Source organism: Camelina sativa, chromosome 15 (assembly GCF_030686135.1).
Source record: "Camelina sativa cultivar CO46 ecotype springtype chromosome 15, ASM3068613v1".
NCBI lineage: Eukaryota > Viridiplantae > Streptophyta > Magnoliopsida > Brassicales > Brassicaceae > Camelina > Camelina sativa.
In genome coordinates, this window is record NC_141894.1 from 7,336,815 (window position 1) to 7,348,653 (window position 11,839).

An 11,839-nucleotide genomic window follows, 5' to 3' on the forward strand; every position below is an offset into this window, starting at 1 on the left:
TCGCCATGTTTTGGATCCAGTTTCTTGGCACACTGCGGTCTGGTTCACTCATGCAACTCCTAAGTACTCTTTCACCATTTGGCTAGCAGTCCTGAATCGCCTTTCTACAGGGGACCGGATGCAGAGTTGGAATAGTGGTGTCGATGCAACATGTGTCCTCCGCAACTCTGCCGTTGAAACAAGAGATCATCTTTTTTCTCTCGTGTTTTTTCGGCAGAAGTGTGGAAAGGCCCGGCGTTCTGCATTTATAAGGCGCAATTCTCAACGGATTGGCTGTCTATCATTTCTTATGTATCTACACAAGGTCTCAACCGCGCCGATGCTTTTTTAGCTCGATATACTCTGCAGATTCTGGTACACACACTGTGGAGAGAAAGAAATGATCGCCGACATGGATCCCCTCCAAGGACACCAACTCAACTCATTGCTTGGACTGACCGTCATATCAGGAATCAATTATTAGCCATTCAACTTACTGAGGATACTCGATACAAGAATGGTCTTCTTACCTGGCTTGCTTCTCGACCATTGCCCTTATCTGATCAACTTCTAAGTTTATGATTTATGCTTTTTAAACTTGTATTAACTTTCCTTCTGCACTACCGTTGCATTTGATTTCAAAAAAAAAAAAAATGAGAGAGCCACATGCATTCTTTACCCGGAGATAACGCGACCGAGCTGCCCTTGTATCGCTCATTATATTCCTTCATTTTCGTTGCTCTATAGTCTATAAGTATTCTTCATCGGTGTGGATCTAATACGATATGATAGTTCCGAGGGGGAAATAAGACGTCGTTCCATATAGTTACCAATTTTTAATTTCTTTTTATTATCCCTCTATGTAGCACGTCTAATTAGGAAACTATTGTTAAGATGACTATATATTATAGTTACGTACGTATCAGTAGTATATTTTGAATCTTTTAAACAAGGGTCATATTAATCAAAACAATGTCTTCTCTATTTGATCCCCCTACTCCAACAATATTACTTACACAATGACATGTAAGTGAAGCCTTTACAACAATATTAGTCACTGCTGGCCTTTACATAAAACAAGTGAAGCCCAAATTGTAAACCACATATTATTAAGAGAAAATATTGTTAGTGTGTCACACAATTCATTAGTGCTTTAACTTGGACCACATAATTTGAATAAGTGATGTCTAGTGACATAACACGCTTTTACTCGAGTTGAGCATTTATATCTTTAAACAAATGAATTCAACATATCTTTCAATAACGTTAATTTATTATCCTTTAGGAAACATGCATGAAACATCAATAAAAGAAGAAATTTTAAAGAGAAGACGAAAACAAAAAGACGACTTGTTACTCTAGAGAGTGCCTAAAAACTTAGCCCAAAGCGCGAAAACTCCTCAGCTGCTTGTTACTCTTTCCACTTACGCACAACCACATGATACACCTCGTACGTAGGCTTTAGAAGATTCATCTATATATAACGCGGGATAAATTCACAACCGTCTGTCGATCGATCAGTTTGAAACCCTTCAGATTTAAAAAGAAGAATCTGCCCTAGCCGCCAGCTATTCCCGAGTCGTCAAGAGTGCTCCCGATCTCCGGCGCCGGTGTAGCTATGGCTCGCCGCCGTCGGACCTTGCCTCCGTTCTGTTGCTCTGCTCGTCTCCCGTCAAATCCAAGCTCGGCTCATTTCCAGTTCTCTCTCAAACCGCAATTCCGGTTTCCGTTTAGGCGCAAATCCCGCCGTCGTCTGTCTTCTCCATCTGCTCTTGGCGCTTATCTTATTGGTCTCTCCGGAGTCTTTCTTTGTACCGGATCTTTCTCCGGCTTTTTCCCAGGTATTGCCATGTCTCTTCCCGGATCTGGGTCGGATTTTCTCTCAATGTTGTTTGGGCGAACCGCTCTATCAGACTCAGCTGCTAGTCTCCGTCAGGTGATGCCACGGCCGGCTCTTTTACCGACTCCACCTCCCCTCTTATCCCCCTTTTGCCTCGTTTCCGCCTCGTTTGTCAACCCGAAGTACCAGCTGCTGATGGGGTCCTTTGGTCCGTCCTTTGCCACCCTTCCGCTCTGCCGCCTACTACTTTCTCGGTTATGCTAGGTCTTGTGCCGAGAACCCTGAGGTCGAGTTTTTGGTGGGCCTGGTCCAATACTTCTTGGATTTGTGCTGCTGCCTTCCCCTTAGTGGGTTCGAGTTTCTGGTTCCCTAAAAGAGTCTGGATTGACTGCTGTTGTCTTCTATTTGTGAGGACGTTTGGGGTTTGCTTCCTTCTGCTATGGGAGTTATCAGTTTGCATAAGAATCGGCTATGGTCGAAGATCGTTGTGGTTTGGATATACTTCTATCCAACACTTCTATGGGATTGGATATACTTCTATCCTGCATCCTTGTTTTGCTTCCTTGTCCAGGTTATTGGAGAATAGCATTCACCTGTCATCCTTGCTTCTATGGCGTCTAAGATGCTGCTATTGTATTGCACAGCCAGCCTCTGTTCTTGAAGGATGCTTTCCAGAGATTTCTTTCTCTGATGTTTTCAACGGCTTAGTTGCTTGGTGCCCTGTCACCTTTGTCTCTGCCGCCCATTCTAGGATTGTCTTGCTTCCTTCTGTGGAAGCGTCAATCTCGTGCAACATCTTCCCTTGTGGTCCGGGTGTTGTCCAAAGTAACCTCTCACTTTTCCGCTCCGTTGTTATCAAGGATCGAGAATTCTGCGATTTTAGTTATTGCCGAAGTGTTAGGAGTACTTTATTCTATCTTTATGTATGCTTTTATTTTGGCGTTTGGCCTTGCGTTTGGCCTTGCGTTTGCATCAGGGAGTTTGTAGCTTTGGCTCCTCCCTTTGTAACCTTTCCCTCATTGGAGGATGTTTAGTTTGATATAAAAACCTTGGTGCACAAAAAAAAAAAAATTCACAACCGTCTTCTGGAAATTCATATCAACCTCTCTTCCTTCTCGGCCTCAAGTTTCAACACCAGTTTCTTGATCGCAAATATCTTGACGTACAACAGGGAAGAGTCTTTAAAGATCACACTTGTGATTATATAAAACAAGATTTTCAAAATTAATAACTTATGTGATCGCTTCATTTTAGTAATGGGCCTAACTCAACACCCAAAAACTAGCTCAAGAGAGGAGGATTGCCACATACTATATATATTGCCCAAGAATGACAAACCTAACCGATGTGGGACAATATTCTAATACATCCTCCTCACGCTCAGGACAGGACATTTGTAGCGTGAAGTTTGTGGGACTGGACATCCACGGGTGGTCCACAATCGGAATTGAATCTGGCTCTGATACCATATTAGTAATGGGCCTAACTCAACACCCAAAAAAGCTAGCTCAAGAGAGGAGGGTTGCCACATACTATATATTCCAAGAATGACAAACCCAACCGTTGTGGGACAATATTCTAATACACCCCCTCACGCTCAGGACTGGACATCTGTAGCGTGAAGTTTGTGGGACTGGACATCCATGGGTGGTCTACAATCGGAATTGAACCTGCATGCGATACCATTTTAGTAATGGGCCTAACTCAACACCCAAAAGCTAGCTCAAGAGTGGAGGTTTGCCTCATACTATATATATTTTCCAAGGAATTAATATTTTCTCGATGTGGGACTCTAACACACCTCCCTCACACTCATGACTGGACATCTGAAGCGTGAAGTTTGTGGGACTGGACATCCACAGATAGTAGCCCACTTTCGAGAAAATTGAACCTTAGCTCTGATACCATTTTAGTAATGTGCCTAACTCAACACCCAAAAGCTATCTCAAGAGAGGAGGGTTGCCACATACTATATATATTGCTCAAGAATGACAAACCCGACCGATGTGGGACAATATTCTAATACTACATATGTCAATTTTATCGATTAGATATTTTACAATGTGTTAAACAAATTTTTGTTTTCACAATATAAAAATATAATTCTTGAAATAATTACAAAAAATTCTAAGGTTCAATTTCTTCCCCATTTCGAGCATGAGATCCTCACCCTTCAACCTAGCAAATTGGGGGCTCCAGAAGACATATTTGGTTGGCCACAAAGTCAGGAGAATACACTGCGAAATCAGGCTATCACGAGGCCACCAAAAGTGAGTTGCAGAACCTAAGCTCGAATGTCAATGCATATGATTTTAACTGGTTAAAGAATGTCTGGCACCTGGAGTGTCCACCAAAGGTGAAGTTCCTCATATGGAAAGCTCTAAACAACGCTCTACCTACTGGTCAGAATCTCCAATCAAGAGGAATTAACCCAACTGCCGTTTGCCCCCATTGTAAGAAAGAGGAGACATGCCTTCATCTATTCTTTCATTGCCCGGTGGCCATAGAAACCTGGAAGCTTGGCCCTTTTAAACACCCACTTCAAACACCGCTCGTCCCTGATCTTTTCTGTGGACTTAAGACCGCCATCAAAATGGTTTGTCTCCCACCTACGGGTATCGGGAAAGGATCTATAGCCCCCTGGATATTGTGGACGCTCTGGATCTCCCGAAACAAGAAAATCTTTGAAAACCGACAGATCTCTCCTGCAGAAATATTAAACTCGGCTATCATTAATGCAAAGGAGTGGCTCTCCGCGCAGGAACAACCGACTCTATCTCAACCCTCAACCCAGATCCAGGAAAATCCCCCAAATCGGCCGGATACAACTCACTGCTTCACTGATGCAGCTTGGCGTGAAGACACGAATGAAGCGGGATTTGGCTGGATCTTCGCTGACAATCACCATGCATCTGAGATATCTGGTAGCGCTGCTGCGAAAGATATTGGATCTCCATTGGTGGCCGAGGCCACTGCTCTCCTTCTCGAAATCCACCAGGCTCTAGAACTTGGCATCACGAGAATTACTTTTGCTTCAGATTCACAATTGTTGATCAAAGCACTTCAATCAGAGGCTTCCTCAAAGGACCTCTACGGGATTCGCCACGACATCCTCCTCTTATCTCTCAAATTTGATCTTTGTGTTTTTACTTTTGTTCGAAGAGAACTTAATCAAAAAGCCGATAGGGTAGCTAAATCGGCATTGATTTCTTTCACTCGTTGTACCGAAGTCTAATTAATGAAACCGAGTTTTGACAAAAAAAAAAAACAATTTTCTAAACAACGTATATAAACAAAAATATATTTTTAATTATTTTTAAAAACATGAAAAGGAACTACAAGAAGATTATAAATTTGAACAATTTACAAAATGAGAAAAGATAAATATAATACATATATATATATATATATACTAAAAGGAAAAAGCTTGTAAATTATAAAATCAACTAATTATCCTAAAATTATTTTTAAAAATGTAAGAAAATAATTGTTGGAAATGTATACATTTAAATGATTTAGAAAACGTATGAAGCTAAAGATAATTATAAGAAAATTCCCAAAAGGGAACAATTCTAATACGTATATACTAAAAGGAAAAAGGTATTATACTCAAAATTTGTTAAAAACAATTTAAAAATACAAAAAAATAATTAGAAGAAAACTACAAATTTTTTAAAAATTAAAATTGTAAAGAAAACAATTATTATACATATATACTAAATGAAAAAGAACAGTAAATTATAAGATCAATTATTAATCCTATAATTGTTCTCACAATGTAAGAAGATAATTAAAATATAAAAAATTTAGGAAAACGTATATAGACAAAAATATATATATTAACAATGCATAAGACATTAACAAATTTTAAAAACGATTTAAAAAATATAAAAGTGTAATTCTAATGTGAATATCTTTAAAATTAAAAAGATGGCTGTAAATTATAAAATCAATTATTAGTGCTAAAAGAAAAATGATTGTAAATATTTAATTACATATATATGAGCAAGTAGATTGTGCCATATTTTATGACCAAACAAAATATTTCTTCAACAACAATCAACTTTGATTCAGATGCGATCTATTGGTAAAGCTTTGTTTATTTATTTTTTTTTGGGTAAAAATATTAATTTTGTAATGAAATTGTCTCAATCTTATATGAGACAACCTCAACTTATAGGAACAAATAGATTGTCTCATATTATATGACCAAAAATAGATGGTCTCACATTAAAGAATTTATATAAAATATATATGTTTATGTAAAACTCAGACAGTATGTTTACATGTTATGCATATGTTTGGGTTTTCTTAGGATTATTATATTTACCTCTAATTTGTTTATCAATTTTTAATAATTTATTTAGATATATAGTATCATGTATATTTGGTATCCAAATACTACCTCACATATTGACACTAATTTAATTTAAAAGTAGATTAGGATTTCTAGAAAAATATTTTATTACATAGAATACCCTGCAATAGAGTTCAAATTTTTTTAATAAATTTTTAAAATAATTTTTTAAAATACTGAATTTTGGATTCTAAAATATTTTAATACAAGCCTCCATATAATTTGTAAAGATATGTATTGTACTAAAGTAATTTTATTATAATTAAGTGAATTTTGCGATTTAAATTCTAAACATGTTGATAGTTTGGCTGAACTAAAATTGAACATACTGCAATATGTAAATAAAACTGTAGAAGGAGTTACTATTATTTCGGAATAAGCACTAATGTAACCCGAATGAGTATAATAAACACAAAAACAAATAATATTTTCACTAATGCATAATTTTTTTTACATATCCAACTTGTCAAGCAGCACTGATAAGCTTGGAATATCCGTCACTTTGGAAAACTCCAGCCACAACTCATGTAAACCGGGCAGGTAGACCAGGACAGCAAACACCGTTGCCAACACAAGGGTGTATAAGGCAACCACTCCCAGGTAGATTGGAGAGGTGAATATATTGAATCTCAAAGTAGCCTAGCAGGACTCAATTTCATCCAAATTTAAACAACGTTGCACAAAGGGAGTAGCCATTCCAATAGCTGAGATGGGTTCCAAACGCCGTCGAGCTGTGTTTCTCCTCTCAGTCTAGCCATCAATAATATAACACCTCCACGCTAGTAAGTAACAATAGCATCGATGCAAACCCACAAACAAATGGACGTGGAGGAGAGTAACCCAAACACGGTAACAAAAGTTTTTTGGTGAGAAATAGGGAGAAAACTCTCCCTTTTTTTCTTTACCTATCCATGAGGCCTGAGATGCCTCCTTGAGAAGCTGTGACAGACTCGTCGTCAAAGACGTAAACTTAGAATCAACGTTCACTTTTTCTGCTTCTAGCTTCACCAGCAGTCTCTTGATCGAGACAATTCTGATGTGCAATGCGTCTCCACGTTGAGCCGTGATCTTTGCCGATGCGAAGACCAAGTCTACGGATCTCTGCTTCTCCATTGCGGTTTCTTTCAACAGTATGGCTTGGGTTTGAGCAATCTGGACTCTCTGAAAAGCCTCGAGTCCTTCTTTAATGACGGTTTTGTATTTGGCTAGCAAAGAGATGTAACCAATAGAAGCTGAGCTGAGTACCTCGTAACATGTACCGGCTGATATAATCTAATCGAAGTTTGGATGGTTTACGAGATCATGTGCACTTAGACCGTGCAGCTTCTTTAGGGTTAGCTTCAAGCCCTCTATGCTCTCTGATGTAGCGGATGATTCACTTGTGGTCGAAGTAACTGATGATGAGCCAAGGACTGAGCTTATCTTTGAGGACGTTTTTTCTCTATGGGTATGAACAAGATTGTTCAATGATATGGTAAGGCGAGAAGTCTTTGAGTGTTACCAAAGTCAAGTCAAAAGATATCAAGAAACTGCGATTGATTCAGATGTGAGAGCCTTCCATTGTCTATTCAAAAACTATCTATATAAAACTAAAACAAACATGGGATTTGGATTCTTCGGCGAGTATCTCCGCTATGTTAATGGAAGAATCCGTGTCTGCCTTAAGACCATCTTTGTCAATAACTCTTGGAGAGGCAATAACTCTAGTATCATAGATCAAAGTAATAATACAACTTCTAGAATCATATCTATTGCATCTCCAAGAGTAATTTTTTTGACATCAAAAGCACCATATTTTATTATGCTAGATCGACTAGGTTAGCCTCATGAGCCAACCACTCCGGCATCTGCGAGTTTACATGGGAGAAAACTGTTCCTCGTGCTCGAGCGCTCTTAGCGAGACAATCGGCACAGACATTATTTGTGCGGGCAATATAAGAGATTGAAAAAACAGAGAAACTTCCTCTTAGCCTATTAAATGAATCTGATTAAGTAGCAAAGACCGGCCATTCCTCTAGCTCGTCTAAAAGCTTGGGAATACTGGAGCAATCTGTTTCGAAGTGGACTCTATCAAAACCATTGAAAATCAGTTGTTCCATCGCCCAGATCAGTCCGTCAAGCTCAGCATGGAGGGGGGTGAGTTGTCGTGTGATGCCCGTTGCTCCATAAAGGGCTCGTGAGGCTCCCTACAGTTCAAAACCCATCCCAGCGGTGCGGTCAGTATCCTTCCAGGAAGCATCAAAACGACACACTGGTTCATCCCCTTGTACTTGCGGCACTGTATTTTCCTTCTCCACAGCTCCATCCGATTCCACTCGTCCCATTTCCTGCGCCAGCTTCCAACTCACCGCCTCTGATAAGGCAATATCTCGTGTGTCCGACGGCATAATATCAATATTGTTGAAAACTTTTTCATTCTTTGCTTTCCAGATGTACCAGAGTACCCATGGAAAAAATTCTAGAAGGGATGAGTCTATTCCTTGATCCTTCGCTCTCCAGAAGCGGAAATCAAAATTCGAATACAAAGAGGAACACGGGAAAGACCCCGGAGATATCAGGATTGGCGAAAGAGCCCATAGGTGGAGCGCGGGGGGGGGGGGGCATTCAAATAAGACGTGGTTTATAGATTCCTCATCTGCCCCGCATCTTGGACATGTTCTATCCGTTCCACAGTGACGATCCGCTAGATGACTACACAAAGCGATGCACCCTGCTATTGCCTGCCACATAAAGTGCTTGATCTTCCTAGGTACCTGCACTCTCCAAACCTGGCCTTTTAATCTTGACAAGCTTGGTTCAACTACTTCCAAACTGATATTGTTTTCCTCTGTAGCCAGTAGGTAACCCGACTTCACCGTATATTGCCCCGATTTTGTATGTATCCAGACATAATCATCGAGCATAAAGGTCTTGCTGGGCTTGAGACCTAGAATCAGGGGAATATCTTGAGGTTCCATCAGTTCGGTTAACTTATCTTGCTTCCATTCTTTCGTTTCAAAGTTGATAAGGTGATTCACGTACAGATTAGGATCTTTTGGGCCTCCATTGCCAATCGCGGACCTAGCAGGAATAGTAGGAATCCAATTATCATCCCATACCTTCGTATTAAATCCGGACCGGATATTTTTCCGGAGTCCTTTGTTAAGTAAGGGTTTTGCTGCCATAATACTTCGCCACCCAAAAGATGGGGAATTTGCTTTGGAAGTATCCAACGAATTTGAATATCGGAAGTAGCGTCCCTTGAGAACTCGACAGAGGAGGGAGTCTGGAAATCTAAGTAGTTTCCAAAGTTGTTTCGCTAAGAGTGCCAGATTAAATTCTTTCAGGTCTCGGAAACCTAGACCACCTTTCGCTAAGGGGACAAAAATTTTATTCCAAGCAACCCAATGTAAGCCACTGTAAGCATTCTTAGTACTCCACCAGAACTTAGCAATAGCTCCCCTAAGTTTACCAAGGACATTTTGCGGTAACAAAAAGCAGGAAATTACATATGTTGGGAGAGCTTGAGCTACCGATTTTATGAGCACCTCCTTACCACCTTTCGAGAGGAGTTTTGCTGACCATGCATTGGTACGTGAGATAAGTCTATCATGCACAAAGGAGAACACTTGCTGTTTGGATCCGCAAATTGTTTCAGGTAGTCCTAAATACATGCCCATGCCTCCCTCCTTAGCAATACCAATAGCAGTTTTTAGCCCTGCTTTAGTTTCCGCTGGGACTTTATTTCCAAATAAGATGGCCGACTTATCTCGGTTTAATTGCTGTCCCGAAGCCAATCCGTAGCTATTGATTATTTTTAAGAGCTCAGCACATTGCTGGATTTCTGCTTTACAGAAGAAAAGGCTATCATCAGCAAACAGCAGGTGTGAGACCGGTGGGCTTTCTTGCGCGATTTTAAGACCAGTAATTCGCCCTTCTGTTTCAGCATTTTTAAGTTGAGCAATCAAAACTTCAGTGCAAAGGATAAACAAGAAGGGGGAGAGAGGGTCTCCCTGACGTAGCCCCCTAGACGGGACTATATTACCTTTTGCCTCCCCGTTAATGAGGACACTGTACGTTACCGTGGATATACAGCTCATTATCCAACCAATCTATTTGCTGTCGAATCCAAGCTTCCTCATTACCGCTTCTAAGAAGTACCATTCTACCCTATCATATGCCTTACTCATATCCGTTTTAATGGCTACAAATTTTGACCAGCATATCGGGTTTGTTCTCAGAGCATGGAAGTTCTCTTGCGCAAGAAGGATATTGTCCGTAATTAGACGTCTAGCCACAAAGGCCGATTGAGTCTCTGAAATCACCTTTGGAAGTATTTTCTGCATCCGAGTACTGAGAACCTTAGCTATTATCTTGTAACTCACATTGCATAAGCTTATCGGTCTGAATTCTATCATAGCTCTCGGTCTCTCATTCTTCGGGATTAAACAGATGTTTGTATGGTTGAGTCGAGGATCTAGTGTTCCTGTTTCAAAAAAGTCTCGGACCATAGCAATAATGTCCTTACCAACCACATGCCAAAACTTCTGGTAAAAGAGACTTGTCATTCCATCCGGGCATGGGGCTTTGTCTGGATTTATACCAAAGAGTGCTTTTTTGATCTCACCATCTGATGGCTCGCGGGTGAGTGTTCTGTTAGTCTCCAGAGATACTTTCTCAGGAATAAGCTGGATAATCTCCTCTTACCCACTCGTGGTCGAAGCAGTAAAAAGGTTTTCGAAGAAAGAAATAGCCACTTGTTCTATTGCTGCATCCGACTCCGCACGGCCACCCTCCCCATTATCGATACTAATGATCCGGTTCCGTGCACGTCTCTACTTTGTGGACGCATGAAAATATTTAGTGTTCCATATTGTCCGACTTTTTTGTCTTCAGTATGTCTCCTCATTCCTAAATGCTGCACATAGTTGCCATTTTAGTTGCAATTCTTCCTCTGCTGTAATCGAATCTAGTCCTTGTGCTTCATCGATTTTTGCTTTAAGTTCTTCTATCTTTTTTTCTGAGTTTGAAGGATTAGCTCTGTTCCATCGGGAAATAGCCTTACGACACTCCTCAACTTTTGAGAAAAGGTCCGGATGGCCAGATCGATTTTCCTCGTTCTAAAAGTCCTCTATCATTTTACGGAAACCTTGTTTCCCAAGACATCTCTTGTCAAATTTGAAGCTTTTTTGAACCCTTTGAGTCCGAGACTTTATTCTAGCCAGTACAGGCCGATGATCTGAGCCCCATAGTTTTAGATACTCCACATTAGTGTGGGAAAATAAGCTGTGCCAGTCTTCGTTGCCAACCGCCCTATCTAGTCTACATTGTACTCTTCCCTTACGTCTTCTACCAGCCAAAGAGAGGAAATTACCTTTGTAAGGGAATTCTAACATGCCACAATTCGCCAACATTGTTCTAAAAGGGATAAAAGTAGCCTCAGCTCTACGACGCCCTCCACGTTTTTCATGGTTGCCGATTATGTCGTTGAAGTCTTCAACCATGAACCAAGCTCCAACTCTATCGATGCTCATCTTTGTCAGCCTTTCCCATACATTCTCTCGGTATGCTATAACCGGATCACCATGGACAAAAGTCATAAAAACTTTATGTCCCTCAATAGAAGTCTCAATATCAATCATGCGGTTATTGGAGAAAAGAATTTTCACATCAGGAGACTCCAT

The 11,839-nt window shown here is 40.2% G+C and overlaps 1 protein-coding gene across 1 annotated transcript; it reads right to left on the bottom strand.

Annotated features, from left to right (window-relative positions):
• Window positions 1-11,275: 11,275 nt before the first annotated feature.
• LOC147926345 (uncharacterized) lies at window positions 11,276-11,839 on the bottom strand. The gene has a single exon (XM_087487028.1). The coding sequence runs from the start codon at window positions 11,837-11,839 to the stop codon at window positions 11,276-11,278; it is 564 nt and encodes a 187-aa protein (XP_087343154.1).